The sequence below is a fragment of the Chelonia mydas genome, chromosome 1 (genome assembly GCF_015237465.2).
Source record: "Chelonia mydas isolate rCheMyd1 chromosome 1, rCheMyd1.pri.v2, whole genome shotgun sequence".
In the NCBI taxonomy this organism is placed as follows: Eukaryota; Metazoa; Chordata; order Testudines; family Cheloniidae; genus Chelonia; species Chelonia mydas.
In genome coordinates this window covers 129758015-129780800 of record NC_057849.1, presented here as the reverse complement: position 1 = coordinate 129780800, position 22786 = coordinate 129758015, and the positions used below count along the sequence as shown (strand labels likewise).

The following is a 22786-nucleotide window of genomic DNA, read 5'->3' as shown; positions in this document are numbered from 1 at the left end:
AGGAGCCTGGCTGGGTGTACAGCTTGGCCTATATAAGCAACAAAGATTGTGACCCTCTCATTATTTCACTTGAAGAATTTGGTTTTTGGTTACCATTATCGCTACAGTGACAAATACAATGGTAGGAGCACTATTTAGCCTCTAATACAAAATTGCCAGCTAGAATCTCATTATAAAATCTTTATTTCTAGTGGTGGCCTGTAATTAGAGTAACTTGGATGCAGGAGTCCTGAGTTTTATCTCTCAGTGTTTGTTGTTTGAACAGGTCATGAATGGCTGACAGGGCCAGATCAACTAAACAGGGATCCTAAAGTTTTGTGTGCCTCTCCCCTATGTATTCTTACACCTTCAGTTCTGAAGATGGCATATTGTGAATGGCTCGGAGAGAGCAAGTCTGCAGCATCCCAAGATTGTGCAAGCACTTGTTTCACAGAGCCAGCTGTCCCCAGGTTGCTCTGCAGGGTCTCCCCATAGCCTACATCTTCTTAACTTTCAGGCCTCAGCTCTTCTCTCAGAATGAGCAGCTAGCACAGCAGCAGTTGCTAAACACATGTCATCTGGCCAGCTGCTCCTCAGGGACCTTCTCCCCTCCCAAACTGTTGCTGTTCTTTTTACTGTCTGTCTGGCCAGCTGCTTATCCAAAACTAACCCCCAAACTTGCTGCATGCTAACCCATGCCCTGTTGGTTGATACAGCCCTAACTTGGCCTCCTCACTCCCTTTGTGAAATTTTATTGGAGAGCACAGTACCAGGTATTACCACTCCCCCACACAGAGAAAGCCAGAACGGCCACCTGACGTGCTGTATGACTGCTTCCTGGGTGCCCCAAGAAAAGGCTACAATAGTTAGTGAAACTCCCTCAGTTTAAAATCACGGCAATAGTTATGCAGCTAGAAAGCCGGGAATGGACAAACCGTGGCTCAGAGACCAAACGCAGACTGCAGAGATATATGATGTGACTTTTGTGACTTGCCTCATTTCTAATACAATAATGTGCTCTCTTCTCAGACCAAGAGGGAAGTGGCATGAGAAGATAGGTAGCCTCTTCAGGCCATACCTCCATACTAAAATTGAGGCTTGAGAGACTTACACTCGACTAAGGGATTTAGCCACACAATTTCAATGGGAGCTGCAAAATCCCCTATATAGCTTTGAAAATCTAAAGCAGGGAAGCCGCACTCTGTTTCATTGATCTTAACTGGGTGCGACCTTGAGGCACCTGGCTCGCTGGTAATGTGGGCAAAGCTTTGGCACCCTGCTCAAAGCAGAAGGCGCACACTGCTTCATTTTACGATGTCCCGCTGAGCTTGCAGTTTGGTAAAGCTTGTTTAGTCTTGTACCGGGAGACGACAAAACACTGACTATGCCAGCACTGTAGCATGCACCGCCGATATGTAAGGTTTACATAGGAACCGTTCTGACTATGCCCATGCTTTAATAGCTTCCTGGAATGACGCCATCACAGTTCTATCTTATTACAAGTGTTGGGTGAACATCATGCTGCTGCAAGAGCATTATTCAAACCAAAGTCCACCTGAACACCGGACAACGGGCGCCGTGCTTTTGCTTACTTATTGCATGTGCCCCATTCTCCTCTCCATTCACAGTGGCTTCTCCGTTCTTTGGTGTGTTGTGCTGGGAAACAACTGTTGTGGTTGCTGCCGTTGTCGCCGTCACGGCTGCTGCTGCCGCCGTCGCTGCCGCTGCCGCACTGGCTTGTTGCTGAGCTAGTTTCTCTCTGAACGCCTGTTGCCTGGTCTGTACCACGTCAGGCATCACAGCGTCGATCAGAGACAGTGACTCTATGGGCCTGCCGTCGAACACTGTACCATCCTGGGGAACAAAATAAACAGGGGGGGAAATTGCAGGCTTAGAATCTCCCCAGTGCAGAAAGGTCTGTAGAGAGGGGAACATCAAAGAGAAACCAAAAGTATGGGTAGCTTGAGGTTACAGGACTTGGATATGACCAAAAAGTCAGAACACTAGAGCTCTCTCTCTTATGTAGAAATACTGTATGTGGATGGATAATTGGTTGAGAGGGTATGTAAATTCAGGCATATAAGCATTTGAATTTATAAAAGAAAACAGAGTTATGCAAAGCTTAATTATCTAAATCTTGCTAGAAAAGTTTCCCTTGATTTTATATTCCAAAATAAAAGGGTCAAGGGGTATGTGGAGACACAGACAGGGGTCCAATTGAGAGGGTATGTAAATTCGGTGTGCACTTTGATAAATAGTTAATGTTGGCAATTATATTTTCATAATTAGACTTCAGGGATACTGCACCATTGAGATTAATGGAAAAGTTCACACTTCTCCGAGCTATTGTTTCAGGCACCCTGCAGACTCAGAGAAAAACATAATTACATTAGTTAACATTCGGTTCCCATTTTGAAGGTCATCTTCATAACCACAAGTGGGAGAGATTTAATTTTTTTAAATACGAAAGCAAGGTTGCAAGCCATCCCAGTCTGACTCTTGGAAATAGATGTGACTCATCAGCAGAAGGTTTCTAAAATGGCACTACACAGTGGTGAGAGATTGGGTAGGGGAGGTGGTGAAATGAAGTAGCTGGGAAACAATTCTCACTTTATAACACCCGTCCACTACCTCAACAAATTAAAAACTGAAGTCTAAAGATAATAATTTGTCTGGCTAGTATGGACTTGTTGGAACTATCATTTGCAGCCGACGTCATCCCCTTCTCCCCGCAAGATACGCGCACTAGTTCAAACCAGATTTTCCAGAGACCAACAGAAAAAGAAAAGATTTTTGGATAAATAACCTGAGTTTAAACGGACCCAGGGCCTATTTTCTGATCCAGCAAAAGAACAAGATTTCTGGTCCACTGAAGGCCCCAATCCTTAGGGAAGATTGGAAAGACTTGGCCTACTGAGGCCCAATAAGACAGGGTGCTTTTTCTGAGCTGAAGCTGTTATGAATTTGTAACCCCAAGGTAATGCCTAAGGTGGGAGGGCTGAAGGACTTATCCTGCCAGAATCCTATCCAGAAGGCAGACGTTCCTGGTAAACTCATTAGCATGCATGCAGGTTCTTTTACTGTTTTTAAAATGTTTTTTCTGAAGTGCTTTTTACCTTAAGAATAAAATGGGCTTGCTTAGCTATATCTTTGCAGTACATATATCTGCTCACAATCACTATCAGTCTCTGAAGAGAAACGAGCGGGTGTCCTTGGTCAACCTGTCCATGCTGGGACAGTGAAGGCAGGAAACTGTGCAGCCTGGAAATAGCTCAGTCAGAAGGGAGCGAGATTTGGGTCTCCAGGGCAAGAGAGGGAATAGCTGGGGAGCTAGAAGCCTGAGAATGGGTGCCCTTGCTGGACCACAGAGGGGAAATACAGGTGCAGCTTCCTTGAACTGTGACACACGGCATATGAAACTTTTAACTAAAGGCACATAGGGTTTGATTCTGTATTTATTGAAGGCAATGGCAAAGCTCCTATTGACGTTCATTGTGGAGGATCGGTGCTAAGTAGCGTTGCCAACTTTGTAGTCGCACAAAACCGAATACTCTAGCCCCGCTCCTTCCCTGAGCCTCGGCCCCCCCACCCGCCGCTCACTACCTTCCCCCTCCCTCAGTGGCTCACTCCCCTCCCACCCTCACTCACGTTCACTGGGCTGGGGCAGGGGGTTGGGGCATGGGCTTACCTCGCGCGGCTCCCGGTCAGCAGTGTAGCGGGGCGCTAAGGCAGGCTATCTGCCTGTCCCGGCACCGTGCTGCACATGCCCTGGAAGCAGCCAGTAGGTCCGGGTCCTAGGCGAGGACCTCCATGCACTGCTCTCGGCCGCAGGCACCACCCACCCCAGCTCCCGTTGGCCAGGAACTGGCAAATGGGAGCGTGGAGCCAGTGCTCAGGGTGGGGGCAGCACATGGAGCCCCTTGGCCCCCTTGCCTAGGAGCCAGACCTGCTGGCCGCTTCCAGGGCACAGCGTGGTGCCAGCCAGGACAGGTAGGAACTAGCCTGCCTTAGCGCCGCAGCACCGCTGACTGGACTTTTAATGGGCTGGTCAGCGGTGCTGACCAGAGCCGCCAGGGCCCCTTTCCGACGGGGTGTTCCGGTTGAAAACTGGACCCCTAGTCACCCTAGTGCTAAGAGCACCACAGTCTTAACTAGGCCTCTGTTTCTGCACGCAGAATATTGTGGGCACAATAATGGTCAGTACTGTAGATGTCTAAGAACTTACTAAATACTTGCTGATGCAGTTGGACACTTAGACATATATGTCTAGCATAATTGCAGGCATAAAAAATAAAGTTGGAATATAAAACTCAGGCCCATTACTGTACACAGAATTTTAGAATCAGATCGTTGTCCCTAATTTTGTGCCAGAATGGAGACAAGGGACTTACAAGCTGTAACAGGCAAAAAGCTGAGGATTCCCCATAGTGCAGGGGTGTCCTTGGCAGGAACAAAACAGTAGAGGAGGCATGCTGGCTTGGGTAGGAGACATTTCTTCCCACCACACATTAGAGAAGGTGCATATTGGTTGCTTTCTTATTACTTTTTGCTTGTGTTGCCTTTTTAGATTGTAAGCTCCCACTCTTTAAAACAACCACCAGCAAAAATAGGTGATCATTGCTGGCATGAAAGAAAATGCTGAGGCATTTTAGGTCTTGCTCTAACCTTCTTTGAATGGCATAATTGGCAAGGAAATGCTTCCAATTCCCTCTAAGTTTTGTCTTCTATTGATCATTTCAGAACTCAGTGTCTTTGTGTGAGCATTTAAGTATGAAGTGCAAAACCAGTTCATTAAAATAAAGGTGGAAAAATTATATTTGCAATTATAAAGCATAATTATATTAAGGGACATGAAATTGGAGATAAACTTATTAAATAAATTAAATAGTACAATTGGACAAGAGAATTCATAATTAGTGTTTTCAGTTTGAATAAGTTAAAACACAGTGAAGCATACAAAAATGTGATTATTGGTGTTTTAAAAAAAGTATAAAAGCACCATAAATCTTGTGACAGTGAACATATTTTTAGGGCATTTTCCCAATTTGGGCTGCGATCTGGAATAAGATCCACTTGGAATGACTCTCGCATCAGCACAGAGGCCAAACTGTCAATGGTGATGTCCATAGGTGCAAGGGTCCACCCACCTGGATTCAATTGCAACATGTTTTGCAACATCTAATTGCAAAATGTTAAGTGGCAGAAAATCAGAACAAATCCCTATGGGTGTTTTATTATTACAAATACATCAATGAGTAATCTGGCATTAATCTCAAATACCATTGCTTTTATATTAAAAAATATAGATATAACTGCTAAATATTGCTGGTTCTATTGAGAGAGTAAAATAAACATAATATTTTACCTCAAAAAATGAGTGATATACAACCATGCCCTATCTTACAGAATACAAGCTCTTCCTCACCCTCTTTCCCCCGTCCTTTTGTTCTCACCTTGCGGCTCAGGCACAAATATTTTACAGTCAAAACAGAGGATAGCTTTCATATGAATTAATATATATTAAAGATTCCCACCACCCACGTAGTACCTGATAGAGGTAAAAATGTTCCCCTCCCTGTTTTAAAAAAAATATTTATTAGCTTGGGTATTATAATGGATTTTTCCATGCCTGCTCAAAGTGCATGGGGTGGGAGAGTGGATGTGCACACGGGAAATTATTATTTATCTAGAATCAAGATCTTACTTAATTAAAAGTATACATCGTGAGTATTGTGTAATATAGTAAGACCTGGCTTGTCTCATTTCCTTTTGCTGTGGCACCGTGTTTTTAAGTTAGGCAGGGCAGAGCTACTGGACTTTCCTGTCTAGTCCCTTTGTTTTACTGAACAGTCCACCTTGTTGGGAGCTTGCAGCTTGATGGATTCAACAGTAGAGTCAGTATTAGAACTCAGGAATGCCTTGATTTTTGTGCCTTGCTCAGTCACACCATTTGGCCACCATTGGCCATTTGTGTCTTTCTAGGGCTTGATCCAAAAGCCCACTGAAATCAATGGGAATCTTTCCATTGACTTCCATGAGTTTGGGATCAGGCCCCTAGCACTTGCTGGTAGTCCTCTCTGCTAACAGAGTATACAATCGAAGTTTTAAGATACAATACAGACTTTCCCCATTGAATGCTTGTGGTTTAGAAAACAGAAACACTTTTTTTTTTTTTTAAAGGACATAAAAGACTCCCTTGTGTATTTAACTTCTTTACTTAGGCACCAGTAACATCAAAAAAATCCATCCTCTAAGATATAATTGCAAATGGAAAGTATCTTAGAGCTTTTTCGGGTGCTTCTGTGGGGGGAAATGTATTAAAATGAAATTATCTCCAGACACCTCAGAAGCTGTCTCATGTTCATCTGATCTGTTGAGTTCAACCGAAAATGTGTGATTTCATATGCCAACTTCCAGCACGTTTGTAAATTGCGAAAGCGCACTTCCCGCTTGTGGCAATGAGTGTACTTACTTCATTGATGCTGATCTCAGCCTCCACATACTGCAGGCCTTTCTGGAGAATAGAGATGAGGGCAGCAGGGGGCACTAGTGTTCCATTGATGTTAGACTGACTAATGTGGCTTTCGATACCAAATGTAAAGGCCGAATGGGAGAAACCTGAAAGCAGGAAAGGAAGCCATGATATGAAATCTGAACTCATCAACATGATAGGCACCCTCTTCAATCTAAAAATATACTGTTTAAAACTGTGAAAGGCACTGACACAAACGGAAAAATACAGTTTGATTGCATTGGGTCAGTTAGGTTAACAGAGCCATCTTACTGTTTCTTCTTCCCCTCCTCTCCAACCACATTTAATTTGTAAACAAAATTTATACAGAAATGAAAAGCCTACATGATCAGTGTTCAAGCAAAAAATATACCATTTGCAACAACTCATGCTGGTGGCAAGTGCAGCTATTAAAAACTTGACTCAAATCTTCTGTTTCCTCTCTAATTTAGTATCAAACCTTTCAGAAGCCAAATACTTAAATCTTTATCAATGCACAGGTTGCATTTGGCCAAGGCATACTTGCAGCTCACACAGGGGAGCCATTCTCTTACAGAAGATAAGAAATATTCAATTCTCTGCCCACAGCTCTGATTACCGGCTATAATCTGACACGCAGAGCTCAGTCATTATAATATGAAACAACAACAAAAAGACGGAGGCCACTCTCATGGATCTATTTTCTGGAAGTGAACAGTAATAGCAAAAATAATGAATTGGAATGTATCACATCACAGATGACAAGCCCGTTCACTGGCACCACTCCTCTGTTAACTATAAGCCTTTCTCGTCCCCATTTAATTTTTGTCGTCTTCCTAGGAAACAGCTGATAATTAAGCACTCTGCATCTCAAATTAAAGTATTTATTGGATAAACGTTGAAAGAAGGAGCTGCAGTTTAATCACAAGGGGAAACTAGTCAGAAGTGTTGCTTTGTGCAAGAACAAGCATTACAACCTGGAAAAGTACCTGGACTGTGCATGTGAGTGGACGTGCTGGAGGGGGAAGGGAGAACAGGATGTAGATATAACTGTAGGAACCCATTTATCACCGCATTGTCTCCAGAGCATTAATCTCACATTAAAAGCCTTGAGGAAACCACCATTGCCATGTCTCAAACAGGAAAACCCTCATACTCTCCGTCGACTAGACGAGTGGGAGAAGAGAACAGCAACTCTCAAATGAAAATACTTCCGTTATATATATCTACACCTCTTCCCCCTGTCAACAGCGGTTTAATTTACAGTTTTGTCCGTTGAGGGATTTCCCCCCATACCAATGCTCTGTCCAACTATGTGGGGGGAGTGGGAGGGGACTATGGAGTTATTCCAGAATTTCAGGAGGGTTGAGCGCTCTCTCTCTCTCTCGTTGAAAGATTATTTTGGCAACCAATCCAACCAACTATGATCCCAGTTAGTCGGATCAGTAGCAAAAAGAAACTCAGAAGTACAATCTCCTCAGCCCCCTCACACACCCACCCATGAAATTGAAATATTTGCTTTTTAAAGTTCCTTGCCTTTCCCCTCCACCCCCATTCTGTTATTTGTCTTTCCTTCCCCCACGTCTTGACTTCTGCCATTGTCTCCACATGTTGCCCCATGTTCCCTGTCCCTTTTGGGTGTCAACATGTATGCTGAAGAGGTTCAGCTCTGGCTACAAGCCTAGTTCTGAAAAAGAATAATGGGTGAAGTAAATCACAGAAATGAGTAAGTGTGTGATCTTATTTATATCACCTTGGTCCTTTGCTACTATGTCCTGCCCTTCTTTTGTTTATTTGCTGCCTGGCTGCCCATCAGATTAGACTGTAAACTCTGCAGGGCAGGGACTTTTTCTTATTTGTTCCTTCAAATGTGTAAAGCACATTTCTGGCTGGTGCAAAAATAAGTAAATAAGTGAGCACAGTTAGCCTGTGCTGCCGTGTGTCAGTCCAGAGCCCTGGTTTCATAACAGAGTCGCTTAACACTGAAATCTCCATATCTATGGAGTGTGACTATCCAATATTACCCAAACAGGTCCTACTTTATTTTAAATTTGTGCACATTATAACATTATTTTTTAAAGTAGGCTCTTTTCAGAATGGTGTCATTGATTTCATGGCCAATCTACTCATGCACTCATAAATGGAGAGTAATTGGGTGATTAAACTGTGGGTCAAAAAGCATTAAAGTTCACACAGAAGTTACTTTGTGATCCTGACAGGTAAGGATTTTTTAAGTGGTCTCTGGCTCAATCAAAGGACAGGTGGCATTAAAACTCCAAACCACCAAACTACTGCAGCAACAGATGTAAAGCTACTAGTGTAGATATACACTAGGTTTCTTTTTAACTACACTTTTGCACCTGTTATTGCAGCCCCTTCTCCGCTGGCTGTTGGCAGGCTGAGGGTTATATCTTGGGCCAGCAGACTGTAGGCTTTAATTTGGGCCTGCAGCTAATCACCTTGCTCAATACTGAGGGACATGACACATCACTGAAGGCTGCTAACTCATCATCACCTGCTCGAACATGAAAATGCACTTATTCAGCATGCAGAAGTCACATTAATACAGACAGCTGCAAGTTTTTCATTTTACATCCTGAAAACATTAGGCAGGGGAAGGGACTTGAAACCTGGATTTAAAAACAGATGTTTGGCTTCTAGCTTATATGAATGTATAGCATCTCTGCAGATGTTTAAATAACATACCATTACAAAAGCAACTGCCAGACAACAAAACAAAAGTCATAGCTAGGGCATCATTGCAAAGCAATATTCAATCTTTTGAGCATCAGCCATATTAAAGAATCAAGACAGCTTTCCTAACCTTTTAACAAAGAAGACTGTAGTCTGAAAATCAAGGAGTTTATCAAACAAAGGTTGGCTGAATGAACAATGTCTGATGTCATAATCCCTTTTAGAACAGTCTTGAAATTAAACTGTATGTTTTAAAAAAGAAAAAAAAATTCTCTCCTAGTTTCCTATTCTTCTCCAGCAACATTTTATAAAAGCAACAGGGAAATGGACATTTTATACAGTGTATGCTTTTGAAGTATAACTCACACAACAGGAAAACTGAATGAAGCTGCACACACGTCAGGGTTCCAATGACATCGTAAATCACTTGAGCTTCGCTTTTATGGTTACCAGATGTCATCAGAGCTCTTTGATGTTTGTGTGCAGTATTACATAGTAGTGTTGTATCTCTCTATATTTCAGCCACATACAGAGATGATCTCCATTAAACAAAGGAAAGTTTCAAAGGTTAGCTATTTAAATGGTCATGTTATGTGGAGTTAACTTGGCCCCTCTTCTAAGATTCAGAAACCCATATTAAGGAGCTAAAAGCCAAGAAACTGGAACACCACCCCCTCTGATGACTGTATGCAGACTGTTGAGGCAGTTGGGGAGGGAGAGAACAGAGACAGAATGTGCTCTGCAAATGGTAGGTATGATCTGATGGGGACAATGTGAATTTGTAATTGACTGAAACCAGACACTGTAACAGTACAGAATAAAGCGGGAGAGAAAAGTTGTTGAATCTGTGGGCTTGGCTACATAGTGACACTCAGGAAAATCAATCCAAATTAACTAAAGGTGTGAATTTAAAGTGGATTAGTTAAACTGCATTAAACCCCTGCGGACATACTCATAAGTAGCCTTAATATGGTTTAGCTTAATTGATATAAAACTAAACCGAATTAAGGCCACTTAAATTCTGAATGAGGCCATGTCTATGTTACAAAATTAAGCCGACCTAACTTGCATTGGCATACAGCTTCCACAGTAACAACATCGCTTGTGCATGTCTACACTTTGCTCCTTGTGCCTGTGGTGTGTGTCCTCACCGCTCATGGAGGTGGAGTTAGGAAGTTGCCGCAGCAGGGCATTTATATTGGCAGGAGCAAAATTTAAGTGTAGACACTTCTTTATAGTTAGGTTGACATAAAGCTGCCTGACTCTGTAGCGTAGACCAGACCTGAGAGTGTCCACACAGGGTTTAATGCACTTTTCATTAATTTGATTAGTTTTCCTGAGTGTCCCTGTGTAGACAAGTGCTGTGTCTCCATGTGTATTATTTCCCATAAACTGGATTTAACTTTCATCATTGCAGTAATTCCACATTGTTCCATAAATTATTATTAATTTGTTATCTTGCAGCACCAAGGAAATGGGACCATGTTGTATTAATTCCTGCACAGACACATAGCAAGAGATTGTGGACCCTCTGAGGTTGTGACCATCATTAAAGAGGTAAGAACAGTCAAATGGAGGGAGAGGGGGAACATAATGCCACACATGAGTTTCTTTCCTCCTCTCCTTCTCCCAGTTGAACTGGCTTGTCATCTATGAGTGACACATTCCAATTCATTATTTTGCTATTACTGTTTGCTTCCAGAAACCAGACCCAAGGGAGTGTTGTCCAACTCTTTTCATTTTTTTTTGCCATATTGTGAAAAGAGGAGAAAAGGTAAACAATCAAAATATGCATAATTTATACATACATTATATACCTTTTAAAAAACACAGCAGCTCTACATGGCAGCTCCTTAATATAGCCATTATTAGTTAGCTGATGTCTTGTAGGAATCGTGGAAGAACTGGGCCTTGAAAAAGGATTTGATGGAGGACAAGATAATGGGCTTAGAATGAATGCAATGGAAACAGAATTAAAAAAAAAAAAAACCCTAAAAATGTTAATATAAGGGCTACTTTGAAACAATGCATATTCCCTAATTCACACCAAAAACATATGTGTCTGACAATTTCACAAAATTCATGTTTTAGGCATTTTGCTTCATCCTTAGAAAGTGAGATAAACACGAATTTTCCTCTAAATTGGTTATACATTTTCTCATTGAATATAGTACTTCTTAAAACAGTTTTTGTATGTAATATTAAAGGGATTGGGTATGTCAATTAGCTGTTGCCTTTTCAATGAACACAGTTCTATTCTTCGTCGGTAAACTGTCCATGTTGCAAGCTTTTTGGGGCAAAGACCTTGTCATCTTAAATTTCCTGTAATGCACCTCGCACACTTTCGGAACAGCAGCAATGCATTTCCAAAACACAGAGAGAATTGTCGGAGAAAGTTATGCTGCCATGGCAATCTAAGTGAGAATTCCCTCTCTTCTGTGGATTTAGGTCTCAGCTGAAATGTGAGGTAAGGATTTTTACTTATAAACATACAAATAAGGTGCTGTTGAGTATTATCTGTCCTAGCTGGTCCAGCAATCATAAATTCAAGTAGCTGACATACATTCAGAGCACCTTTCTCTTTCTGACCCCTTTAACTCTGTAAATAGCTGTCTAGTGTGCAATACTATCTTACGCGACAACAGCTATTGTACATTCTGCTGCACTTGGATGGGTGTATAGGATGACACAGCTGCTCTTTGGAAGCAGTAGCTTCTGAAGCATCACAGGCCAAGCCTGCCATCGTGGGGGTCCTGGTTAGAGCTGGCTGAATTATTTGCTTAGTTTAGTTTTTATTTGTGTTTGTGAACTCCTCCAGAGCAGACTACATTTATTTACCACAATTTTCAAATAGCTTATAAAAACAAGTTTTAGCCTCTAGGTTTTTTGCAAACTGTTCATTTTAATTATTCACGACGGGTGACTTGTCACCTCAGCACTGTTACTGCTCCCTGACTGAATGACATGGAGAACGAGGAATTATGACCACCAAACTGTGCATCGTATCTACTGAATATTCTTGTGACGGACCAAATCCCAGGTGTTTGTATGAAGAGCAGTCATTCTCCAAACATTTGGGAATAAAAACCCATTCTCACAAATGTTTATATAACTCATACTAACAAGGTGGTTCCTCATATGGAGATCTGTGTGGCTGTTCCTGCTTTTGCACTCATGATCCTAGTCCTGTAGCTGAAACAGTAAAGGCTGATTGATGCTTTTAGATCCAGAGGTCCTGGGTTCATCCTATACAGACCACCTAACCAGTGAATTTGTTACATTTGTTAATAATGGGGAGAGGAAAGGGGAAGAATGAACCCTGTCAAACTGAGCAGCCACTTGGAATATAAATGAATATTTGCCACATTCTTTTAGCAGGGTTTAACCAGCTCTAATCATAGTTAAGATAGCCAACATTTAAAAAATTTATTTATTGAGACCATGCTTTTTCACTGAACCCCCATCCCATTTCTTCCTTTTCTCTTCCCCCCAAAAGCATTTTTGTTCCCTTAAAAGCTATTTGACAGGTAGGGGATACAAAAAAGAGCAGGGTTACAAAATGGTTTTAAAATAACTCTGGTTTTAAAATGGCTCTGGTTTGCATGATCCTGGCAATTTGGGGATTCTGAGTGCATGAATATTTTTTTAAGCAGCATAAGCACTGGCACCAAGACTGTGAATTTCACTGTTGTAAAAAATTGTGTAAGAGTGGAATGTGTATTAGGAAGTTGGCTAGTACCACAGGCTGCAGAAAAAAAATATCTGGGTATGAGGGGGTAAAAGAGCCGTCTTTATTTCCATAAATAGGCCTATGTGCAAATCTCACGAAGGATTTAGACGTATCAAGTAGAGGCATTCTGTAGAATTATAAGTGAATTGAAAGAAAGTGGCATTCAGAAGGACAAGACATCCCACACAGTCCCATCTGCAGCTTAACCGTGTCCCCAAACCCTGAGTAACTCCAAAGCTGCCAGCACAGCCGCTTGTGGAGCCTGCCAAGGGTCCAGATGTAACTTCTGGAAAAATATCTTCCACATTTTGACATCTGGGTCTTGGGAGTTACATCTCAGAGGAAGGAAGGGAAGGAAGAATGGTGTGATGTGATGCTTGGAAAGAAATAAGAGTCTTGCTACCACAAATGGGATGAGGAGAAGGAGGCACTGAAAGAATAACTAATTAGAAGCATGCACAATGAGGATGAAAATAAGTATTTCGAAGGGTTACTGGGGCAGGGAGGTGAAAAGCAGGTATATCAACTACTTATTTGCAAAGTACAAGCCAGGACCCTAATTAGAGCTGGGCAAATAACTGATTTTTCAGTTTGCTGGCAGTTCTGATTTTATTTTTTTTTTAAGCCAGTTTAGTTTGAACTGGAAATTCCTAAAAATACCAGTGAATTGAAAAAGTCCATTTAGGGGTTAAACAAAACCCGTCCTTTGACCCAAAATGTTTTGCTTCCAGGCATTTTTAAAGCACTAGATTCACAAAACAGCTGGAGGAAGCATGCCCAGTGGTTAGGACACTCACTTGGGATGTGGGAGGCCAGGGTTTGAATTCCTGCTCTGGAGAATGGACTTGAGGCCAGGTCTCCCCTCTCCCAAGGCAGTGCCCTCCCAGGCTATTCTGGGGTGAATCTCTCTTCATCTCTCCTGGTGAAGCTGTTCCAATGGAGCAGGTCTTTGAAGTCGGGTGTTCCCCAGAAGAGTGACCGAACTGCCAGGCGATAGTCATTTGCTCTTTTTCCCTGACCCAGTCATATGTTGTATTATCAATGACATTTACGAGCAGAACTGTGGTTTTGATTCTGATTAAATCTCTACTTATCACAGGGCAATTCTGAATATGCTTTTGTTCAGAGCCAAGTGTCAGTAAATTGGTGGCATCACAAGTGGAATCCTGGTATCTCTAAGAGACTATTTACATACGGTTAATGTCATTCTGCTGCCTTGAGCCACTGCATGCGTTCTGTTTTAATGCAGAGAGTTAAAAGGTGGGCACAAATCCTAAACCACATCTTGTTTATTATTCACAGCAGACTCCGATTTTTCTCCAAGTTGAGCTTTTTTCATTCTGGGTAATATGTCCTAGAGTGCCTCCCTCTTTTTTGGCAGCGCCTGCTTATTTTTGAAGACTTACCTTAGTGATTACATAAAGGACTTAACAAGGACACACATTAGCAATGTAAAATAAGAACTGCAGTCAAAATATATTTTTAGAAAATCAGCTGAACAATAGGGCCTGCACATTTGTATTAAGATTAGGTTTACTGAACCATTAAAATGATTTCCAGAACCCTGGGAAATGGGTCCTGTATTACAAGTTCTTTCATAGTCCCTAGGAAATATAAAGAAAGGATCCTATGCTGTAGTTTATGTCAGCTGCCAAAATTACAGTGTGCATGGTTGCCTACTAAGTTTTGTAGAAGCAATTATTCACAAATATTAAAAGTTACACCCTTTTCCTTGGATATCTGACCTGCTCAGCATCTGCCAAGAATTCAGAGTGAAACTTTGCAACCCCAAATTATTTTATGATGTGCCAAAGAATGCTTTGGGCAGGGATTGTCTTTGTGAAGTAGGAAAATACGTTGGAAAAGATTAATAAAACTTGGAAATGATTTTTGATGAGCAGTATTTGGCTTTTACCGTTTAAATCTATTTGAGAAATATGATAGGGGGAGAAGGCAGGACAAGGAAAATGGAAAGAGGTTTTTTTTGTTTTAAAAAATAAAGCTTGAAATAATTCTCTCTTTTAATCACGCCATATAAATTAGCCTGACAATCTGTAATTAAATGTCAACACTGATCTGGCATTTTAATGTAACTATTTATGCAAATCAGCAAGTTTTGCAATCTTCTCCGACGGCCACTACAAAAAAGTCATCCTCTCTCACTACATTAATAATATCATCATCTTCCAGACCTGTCCTCTGAACCAAAGGTTAAAGGAGAGGATGTGTATCATTTCAAGACTCATTTTTAGGCAAGGGAGATCATATTTAGCAGGTTTTGCTCTAAGCTGTGTTCTTCTGTCAGTTACAATAACCACCTGCAAGCAGCAGTGAAAAGGACACTGCTGTTGACGCTCAGTAATGAACAAGCAAGGCTTTCAACACTGAGATGGTTTCTACAGATGGTCACCTTGGACTTTTCAGTTCCCAAGACAGTAAGGCCAGATCTACACTACAAACTTTTGCTGACATAGCAGAGGTGTGGTGACTTGTGACCAACACAGTTGTGCCAGCAAAAGCCCCTACTATAGATGTAGTTATACTAGAAAAACTGTGCTTTTGCCAGTATTTTGCCGGGGGGGGGGGGGGGGGGGGGGGGGGGGGGGGGGGGGGGGGGGGGGGGGGGGGGGGGGGGGGGGGGGGCAAGCTCGCTGGAAGAAGATATACTGGCAAATGTGCATTATTGCAAGTGTGAGCTGCATCCAGACTAGGAGAACCTTGCTGGTATAGTATAGCTATGCTGGCAAAACCTTCCAAGTGTAGGCCCAATCCAAAACTTTTTCCCAAAATTGATACTGTAATTTCCCCCATGCCTATGATATTCAGTAAACCCTTATTTATTCAGCAATCTAGAATGTGTCACGTCAATAATTTATTCAATACAACACAATAGATACATCTTCATTATAGACTAATAATTTACAAAGTCTAATTTAAAAACATCTATAAACTTGTTTGGAATTATGGTAAAAGCACATCTGAAAAACGGTACACTTGTTTGCATTCTTCTGTCTTCAAAATGACCATACATGCTCATATATGACACTGTATGCCAAGACACAGGCCAAAGAGAATTTAAAACAGCCAAGTTTGTAAATCTGTGAAATGATTTAGAAGGAAATACTGACTAAAAGTAGGGCTTTGAGGATGGCAGAAGAACAGGATACTCAGTGTATTTCTTTTCCTTTTCAAGAACTTGCTAAATTCTGAATTGCTTTCCTTACACTACATTTTAATACGCCTTCCTGATGCAAAATGGATAAGAGTGAAGGAAGACATACAGCAGGACAGGTTTTCAAAATTTGCAAAACATGTATTTACACATATGGGCATTTGTGCATATGAAATAAATATTTGGAACATAAGTAACAGTTTACGTACATAATGTTGATTATTTTTCACTCCAATACATACAAAATGCCAGGGTATACAGTTGATTAGTTTCCTCTGAAAACTTAACCAGAACAAGGAATGACCAAACTGCTCTGCTTCTGTATCTATAGACAAAAAAAAATTGTCCTTTGTTTTGTTAAATGTGGGGTTTGGATTTCATAACAGGACTATTGATATATTATTGCCTCTCTATGTTGTCAGCCTATGAGGAAAGCGCACACTGAGATCATGATTCTCACATTATTTCATGTGACATAAAGGTGCTGTCAACATGAAAGCCAAACTGCTTTTATCTACAAGAGGCTGGCAAAATGCATTAGAGAAAAATTGCACATTTAAACCAAACCCTTTCACATCTGGATCCAAACCTGACTTTAATCTGGATCCAAACCTGATTTTGATCATAAGTGAAATGAACTTGACTTCTAATTATACTTCTGGATCTTTTAAATGTATTTCATCTTTTCAGAGTGAATAAAGACGGTGGCAGGCAGAGTGAGGAATTATGGATGATAATAAAGTTCTAAACTGAGAAATAATGCTTATTCCCCATTAGTTATATAAATAAACTATAAATTAGAACGAAAATACATCTGTAAGGGCCATGTGATGTGCCATCAAGATTTATCAGGAAGTGTAATGATGAAGTACTCTTTTCATTTAAAAGGGACATCAACTGAAAAAAATCACATTTCTGTCTGAAAAATTTGCGCTGCTACTCGTACAAGTAATACCCAAGATTACTATATTGGGGGGGGGGGGGGGGGGGGGGGGATTGAAAGTCATTTTTAACTATGTACTTTTAACAATACTTTGAATACAGCCAGTTTCATGGTCCCCAATGTACTGTATAGTCAGTTTCCCTTAGTTTTAAAAAAGATAATAGAAGCAAAGGAGGGGATGGAGAGAAGGTTTGTCAATGTTTTCAGAGAAGTTAAAAAAAGACTATATAAAGCATAATGTAACAGAAAATATTTCTTTTTAATTAGCCAATTTATAAAAATCCAATTGACAGTTTCTCTTTAAATAATCAGGTCAGTTATTGGGATACATATCTATTTGAACTAATGCTGATTTTGTTCAATTTCTCAAACATTGTTTTCCAATATAGCAGATGCAACATCTGTACTAAGAACACTAAGGGCTCTGTGCATCTGAAATAACCCCTGGAAGGTCACAAATCTTGGCTCTCAATCGAGCCGCCTATTCATCAGAAATTTGGCTCATCTGCAGAAGCAATTCTCTTTTCACTGAGTAGGTTGGGCCAATGGAAAATGAGACATCATGTAAATAAGCCTGTTCGCTCACAGACCAGCTCTCTGCTAAATCATGACAACTAAAAATTTACTTCACATTGCCACGAAGGCTCGTTTTAACACTTGAAAAGTTGGATTCACCATCTTATTCTTGTTGTCCAGATACTCAGAATAAGTAACTAACTCTGGCCCACTCTCCACCCTTATCCAGTTCTGCACCCTTATCTCACACTTTGATCAAATAAAATAAAAGCTACTCAACATTTCTGCAGCACCTTCAACTACAGGACTTCAGCCTGCTTTACAAATATTAATGAACAAAACCTCAACACCCCGTGTGAGGTGGGGTAAGTATTATTACCCTCAGTTTACAGGTGGGGAAACTGAGGCACAGAACAGTTTAGTTCTGGTCTAAAAACAGTTTTTGTACAGACATAGCTGTCAGTTAGAGGTGCATTGTTTTACCAAAATAATAAACACAGCATAACCCCTAGTGTGGGAACAGTTATACTGGTTTATTTATTTATTAATTATTATGATGATCTATTTGCATTACTGCAGTGCCAAGGAGAACTAGTCATGGACTCGAAATAAGCTATGCATTGTACAAACACAGAACAGAACGATGGAATAAGCTATATCAGCATATAAGCACATTTATGTTGGTATAACTGAGCCCATGCTAGGGAGGTTGTTCTGCTGTAACTATACTGGCATAGTTAAAATGGTAGGACTTTTGTGTGTAGACAAGGCCTAATTGAAAACAATATGTAATTAAGTTCTTTTCTACTGAGCTCCCTTGTCCTTTTCACTGTAATTTGAAGGCTTCAGAAGACGTGAATAGTACATGTTGAAATATAGCAGCTGATGTGAGCTTTGTACATGCACCAGGTAAATTCAGCAGCACTTGAGGGACATTGTTTAAAAGCATATTCATAGAGAGGCTCTTTAAAAGGTCTTTGAAGCTAATGTATAGAATTGGGGGGGAAATCATCATCATCAGACTTCATTCGTGTGAGAATAGTGCACTATTTTTGTTGTCAAAGTGGTCCAGTACCTTGACTGACTTACGCTTCTTGTATAATAAATTATTCTTCAAGGTGTGTATTTGAATAATTTTGTCAAAACCCATACGCTCTATATTTCCTGTTCAACTAGCAGCACAGTCTTCCTGATTTGCAAAGGATGAGGCCGGTAACAATGAAGCAAATGTAGCTGTCCTACATACACCGATATTTTTATTATTATTCTATGCTATGCTTCATCTGAAGTATTTTGAGGAAGTATGCACTTTTCATAAAAATGACAAACTCTGTGGTATACACAGTAGTTCACAGCACTCTAAATGCTATAAATATGTACCTAAGCGTACAGAAAAAAAGTATGTTCTTTTCTTTGAGAAACTGTATGTGATCATGTCATTTAAGATTGTGTCATATGACATATATTCAAAAGGGACAGAGTATTAATCTACCTTTAAGTATTTCCTAACTTTCAATATCGTAGCTGTTCAACCGTAACATTTAATTTTTGTATAAAATGTCAAAGTTTAAAAAAAATTAAAAGAAAGTTCAAGACTTTGAAGTTCTGCTGGCTTGCAAGAAATTGTAAGGAGCACATGGAAATACTATAATCTTGAACTATTTAAATTGACAACATTAGAACTCCCTGTTCCATTAACTTTATGAGATCTGTAAAGAAAATATTCCCGTGCACCTTAGGAACTACAAAGGGGGAAGTGTGCCCCTCTAGTTCACCTTAGAAGGTTTGCAGGAAGGAGCCCATCTCCCACATATACAAGTTTAAACTAATAACCGGGCCTTGTGGTTTCTATGATTCTGCAAAATCCCCTTTTATTGCATAACTTTTGCCTCAGTCTAAGCTTTAAATAACAGAGAATTTCCTAGCCCTTATAATTGCAAAAAAATCTCTCTAACATGAGCCAAACACACAACACATTGCTGTTTTCTTGAGTTTCCGAACAGAAAATTTAAAACAGCTATAAGACACAAGCTGTCCCATCCACCTTCATTGAGGAGGAGCGAATAACTATTCTGAAGTTGAATGTTAAATATTCAGACGTCAGCACCTAACAATTTCACTGTGATCATTTTAGCAAAATCATCCAGTGAATGTTTCAATCCCACCATCAAGTTGGATGCAGTGGCGGATACTAACTGTACTCCAAAGAGACTAGAATCAACCTTTGGAAGCATGGAAAAGTTCAAGTTGAAAGGGGAAAGTTTCAGAAAGCTATAAGTGTAAGAATGGAAACTGTTATGCAACCTTAACTACGACAGGCACTGCCAGGCAGCTGCTATGATTTTTGTTTGTTTTTTAAGCAGTATAAGCCAGAGATAGATAGGGAGGTAATTTTCGGGCAGCAAAAACATATTGTGGAAAAAATTGAAGTGAAGAAATATCAGAAAAGAGCATTAGAAGCCAGAAGAGGAACATAAATCAATAAATAAAAACTATTAATTTTGAAACAGTTTTAAGAAATTGTAAGTGACAAGTGGCTGGGCCGTAGGGACAAAAAATGTTTTATTTTGCTGCATTTGTGCCAAGTATGGATTTGTCACTCATATCTGAAGGCTTGTTTCAGTTTAGAGTATTTAGATTATACATATGAGACAGAATTAATGCAAGTCTCAGACATACCAATGCACCTGAATTTTCAATTTCTACTTCTTCTCACCATTCAGTTTGTCACTGGAATTCTTTTAATTACAACATGTCTCTAATTGCATTGTTCTGATGTCCTTTCTGGAATGTAGATAATCATCTGTTCTGTTTTGGGCAGTCATGGCCGCATGTGGGAACTCTATATTCTGGATTCTAAGTGGTTGGGTGGTATTGCAACTCCTTCATTCTGGAAAAAACTAATAGCAAGTCTCTCTAACTTTAGTAAGCAAGGTCAACATTTTCACATGTGGGTACATAAAGTTAAGCCCTTAAATTAATATTTAGGCACCTAAACATAAAGTGACCCAATTTTCTGAAGTCCTGAGTACACACAAATCCCAGTGAACTCAACCAGGGCTAGCGGTCCCCGGCCCTTTTGAAAATCAGCTGCCTAATTATGGATTTAGAAACTTGGAGTTCTGAAAATTTTGGCCTGAACTTTTCATTCTCATGTGCAGTTCTCAGAAGTATTTTCTACTGGATAGGGGGAGAATAATACACACACAGTGCTACACTTGGAAAAAAGTAATGGAGGAGTGTGGAAGTGCTAGAAATTTACTGGGTACCTGGAGGGGAGCAGAGCTGCAGCTAAATATTTTTAGAATCTGTGTGACACAGAGTTTAAGCAGACACTATCCATTCTGGGAAAAGGGGAATACCTATTAAACATTAAAAAAAACAACAGGGATTCCATGAAAAGGTTAAGACAAATATTTGAGGATCCTATTAATAAATTTGTTTTCTGGTAAAGATAAGCAACATGTAACAACACTATTATGCCACTGATGAACCATCTCACAGATCCAACACTGATAGGACAGCCCCTAGAGAAGCACTTTATGTTCTATATTTTTAGATACCAGGCTTTCAAAAAAGAACTGAAATGTCAAAATGTGATTTCCTGGGAAATTTTACAAGTCACAGAAGTTTACTTTTTAATTTTTGGTAAATCTACTATCAAATGCCTGTTATATATTTAAGGCAACTAGTGCATTGGAGGGTTGACACTGTAATTGTAGGGTAGATAAGACCTATATGTTTTTCATAATAAGAGAAGAAATAAGTAGCATAGCATCTCTAAGATACAGCCTTTCATATCCATTCACACAGCTAAAAGCCATTGTCCAGGTTCTCATAATCTCAAGTCTCAATTACTGAAACAACCTTTTTTCTGGCCTTGCCCCACTCATATCTGTTCAGAATGCTGTTGCAAAGATCATTTTTCTAGACCATTGTTTTGACCATGGCACTCTCTCTTTCCATTCCTCCACTGGCTCCCCCTTCTCTAGAGCATCAAACAAAAGCTACTTGTCTTCACCGCCAAGGCCCTACATGGTCTATCTCCACCCTATCTACCATCTCTCATTCACTATCACAATGTCCGCTCTCACCTCTGATTGGCCAACAATGCCAGCCTACATCACTGACTTGTTAATTTTCAAGCAAGCACCCCTTTGTGTTTTCTCTCATGCACCTCATGCTTGGGAGGTTGCTCCCCATAAACATCCGCATAACTAACTCATTACCCTACTTCAAAATCCTCCTTTGCCATGAGGCCTACAAAATCCTGATAATGGTTAGGCCACTGGTGTGCACATATTACTGCCAATCATGCTGCCCAATATTGTCTCATTGTTTTCTTGTATTCCCCCATCTGTCTGCATCCATCTGTTGTCTCTTCTTTTACACTAAGATGATAAGCTCTTTGGGGCAAGGATGGTCTTTTGTTCTGTGTTTGTACAGTATTTAACACAATGAGATTATAGTCCTCGGGCTCCTAGGCACTTTGATAAGACAAAGTATAAATTATAAACAATAATAATCTACAGAATGGACTCATTTTACATATATTTGCTAATCCACCACGCCAAAGGATTGATTGTTGCAACTATGGTTATTACAAATTGAAGAGTTATGGGAAAAAGAAGGAGTTTCAGGATTAATCATCCTACCTGGAATTCCATGAGGTGAGGTAGAGAAGTAGATTCATAGATTTTATGGTCAGATTGGACCCATTATGATAATCTAGTCTAACCTGCTGCATATAACGCATGCCATAAACCTCACCCAATAATATTTGTACCAAGACCATAACTTCTGTTTGAGCTATTGCATATCTTTTAGAAAGATATCCAGTCTTGATTTAAAGATTTCAAGCGATACAGAATAGACCACGTCTCTAAGTAAATTGTTGCAATGGTTGATTACCCTCACTATTAAAAATGTGTACCTTACTTCTAGTCTGAATTTCTCTAGCTTCATTATGCCTGTTTCTGCTAGATTAAAGTGCTATTATCAGAAATCTCTTCCCCATGTAAGTATTTGTAGGCAGTGACCACCCATCTCTTGGGTCAAGACTGAGCTTCTTAAACCTCTCACTAGTAGGAATGTTTTTCAGATCTCATATTATTTTGTAGCTCTTTTAAAGCCTTTGTAATTTTTCCATTTTTTTTTTAAAGTCTGGACCTCAGAATTGAACATAATATTCCAGTAATGGGCTTACTAATGCCATACACAGCAGTAATATCCCCGCCCTACTCTTATTTGATCTTCCCCTGC

The 22786-nt window shown here is 40.2% G+C and overlaps 1 protein-coding gene across 13 annotated transcripts in view; it reads right to left on the bottom strand.

Annotated features, from left to right (window-relative positions):
• Positions 1-22786, bottom strand: part of TBL1X (transducin beta like 1 X-linked) — a 300606-nt gene that overhangs the window by 29493 nt on the left and 248327 nt on the right. For 12 of the 13 annotated variants that reach the window (XM_043537790.1, XM_043537791.1, XM_037899925.2 and 9 more), the window contains 2 exons: positions 6452-6597; positions 1572-1833 (listed from right to left, as the gene is read on the bottom strand). In XM_043537790.1, coding sequence (XP_043393725.1) covers positions 1572-1833; positions 6452-6597 — 408 coding nt within the window. Of the gene's footprint in view, positions 1-1571; positions 1834-6451; positions 6598-10980; positions 11074-22786 lie in introns of all 13 variants that reach the window. The other variant, XM_037899938.1, reaches the window with a different exon arrangement.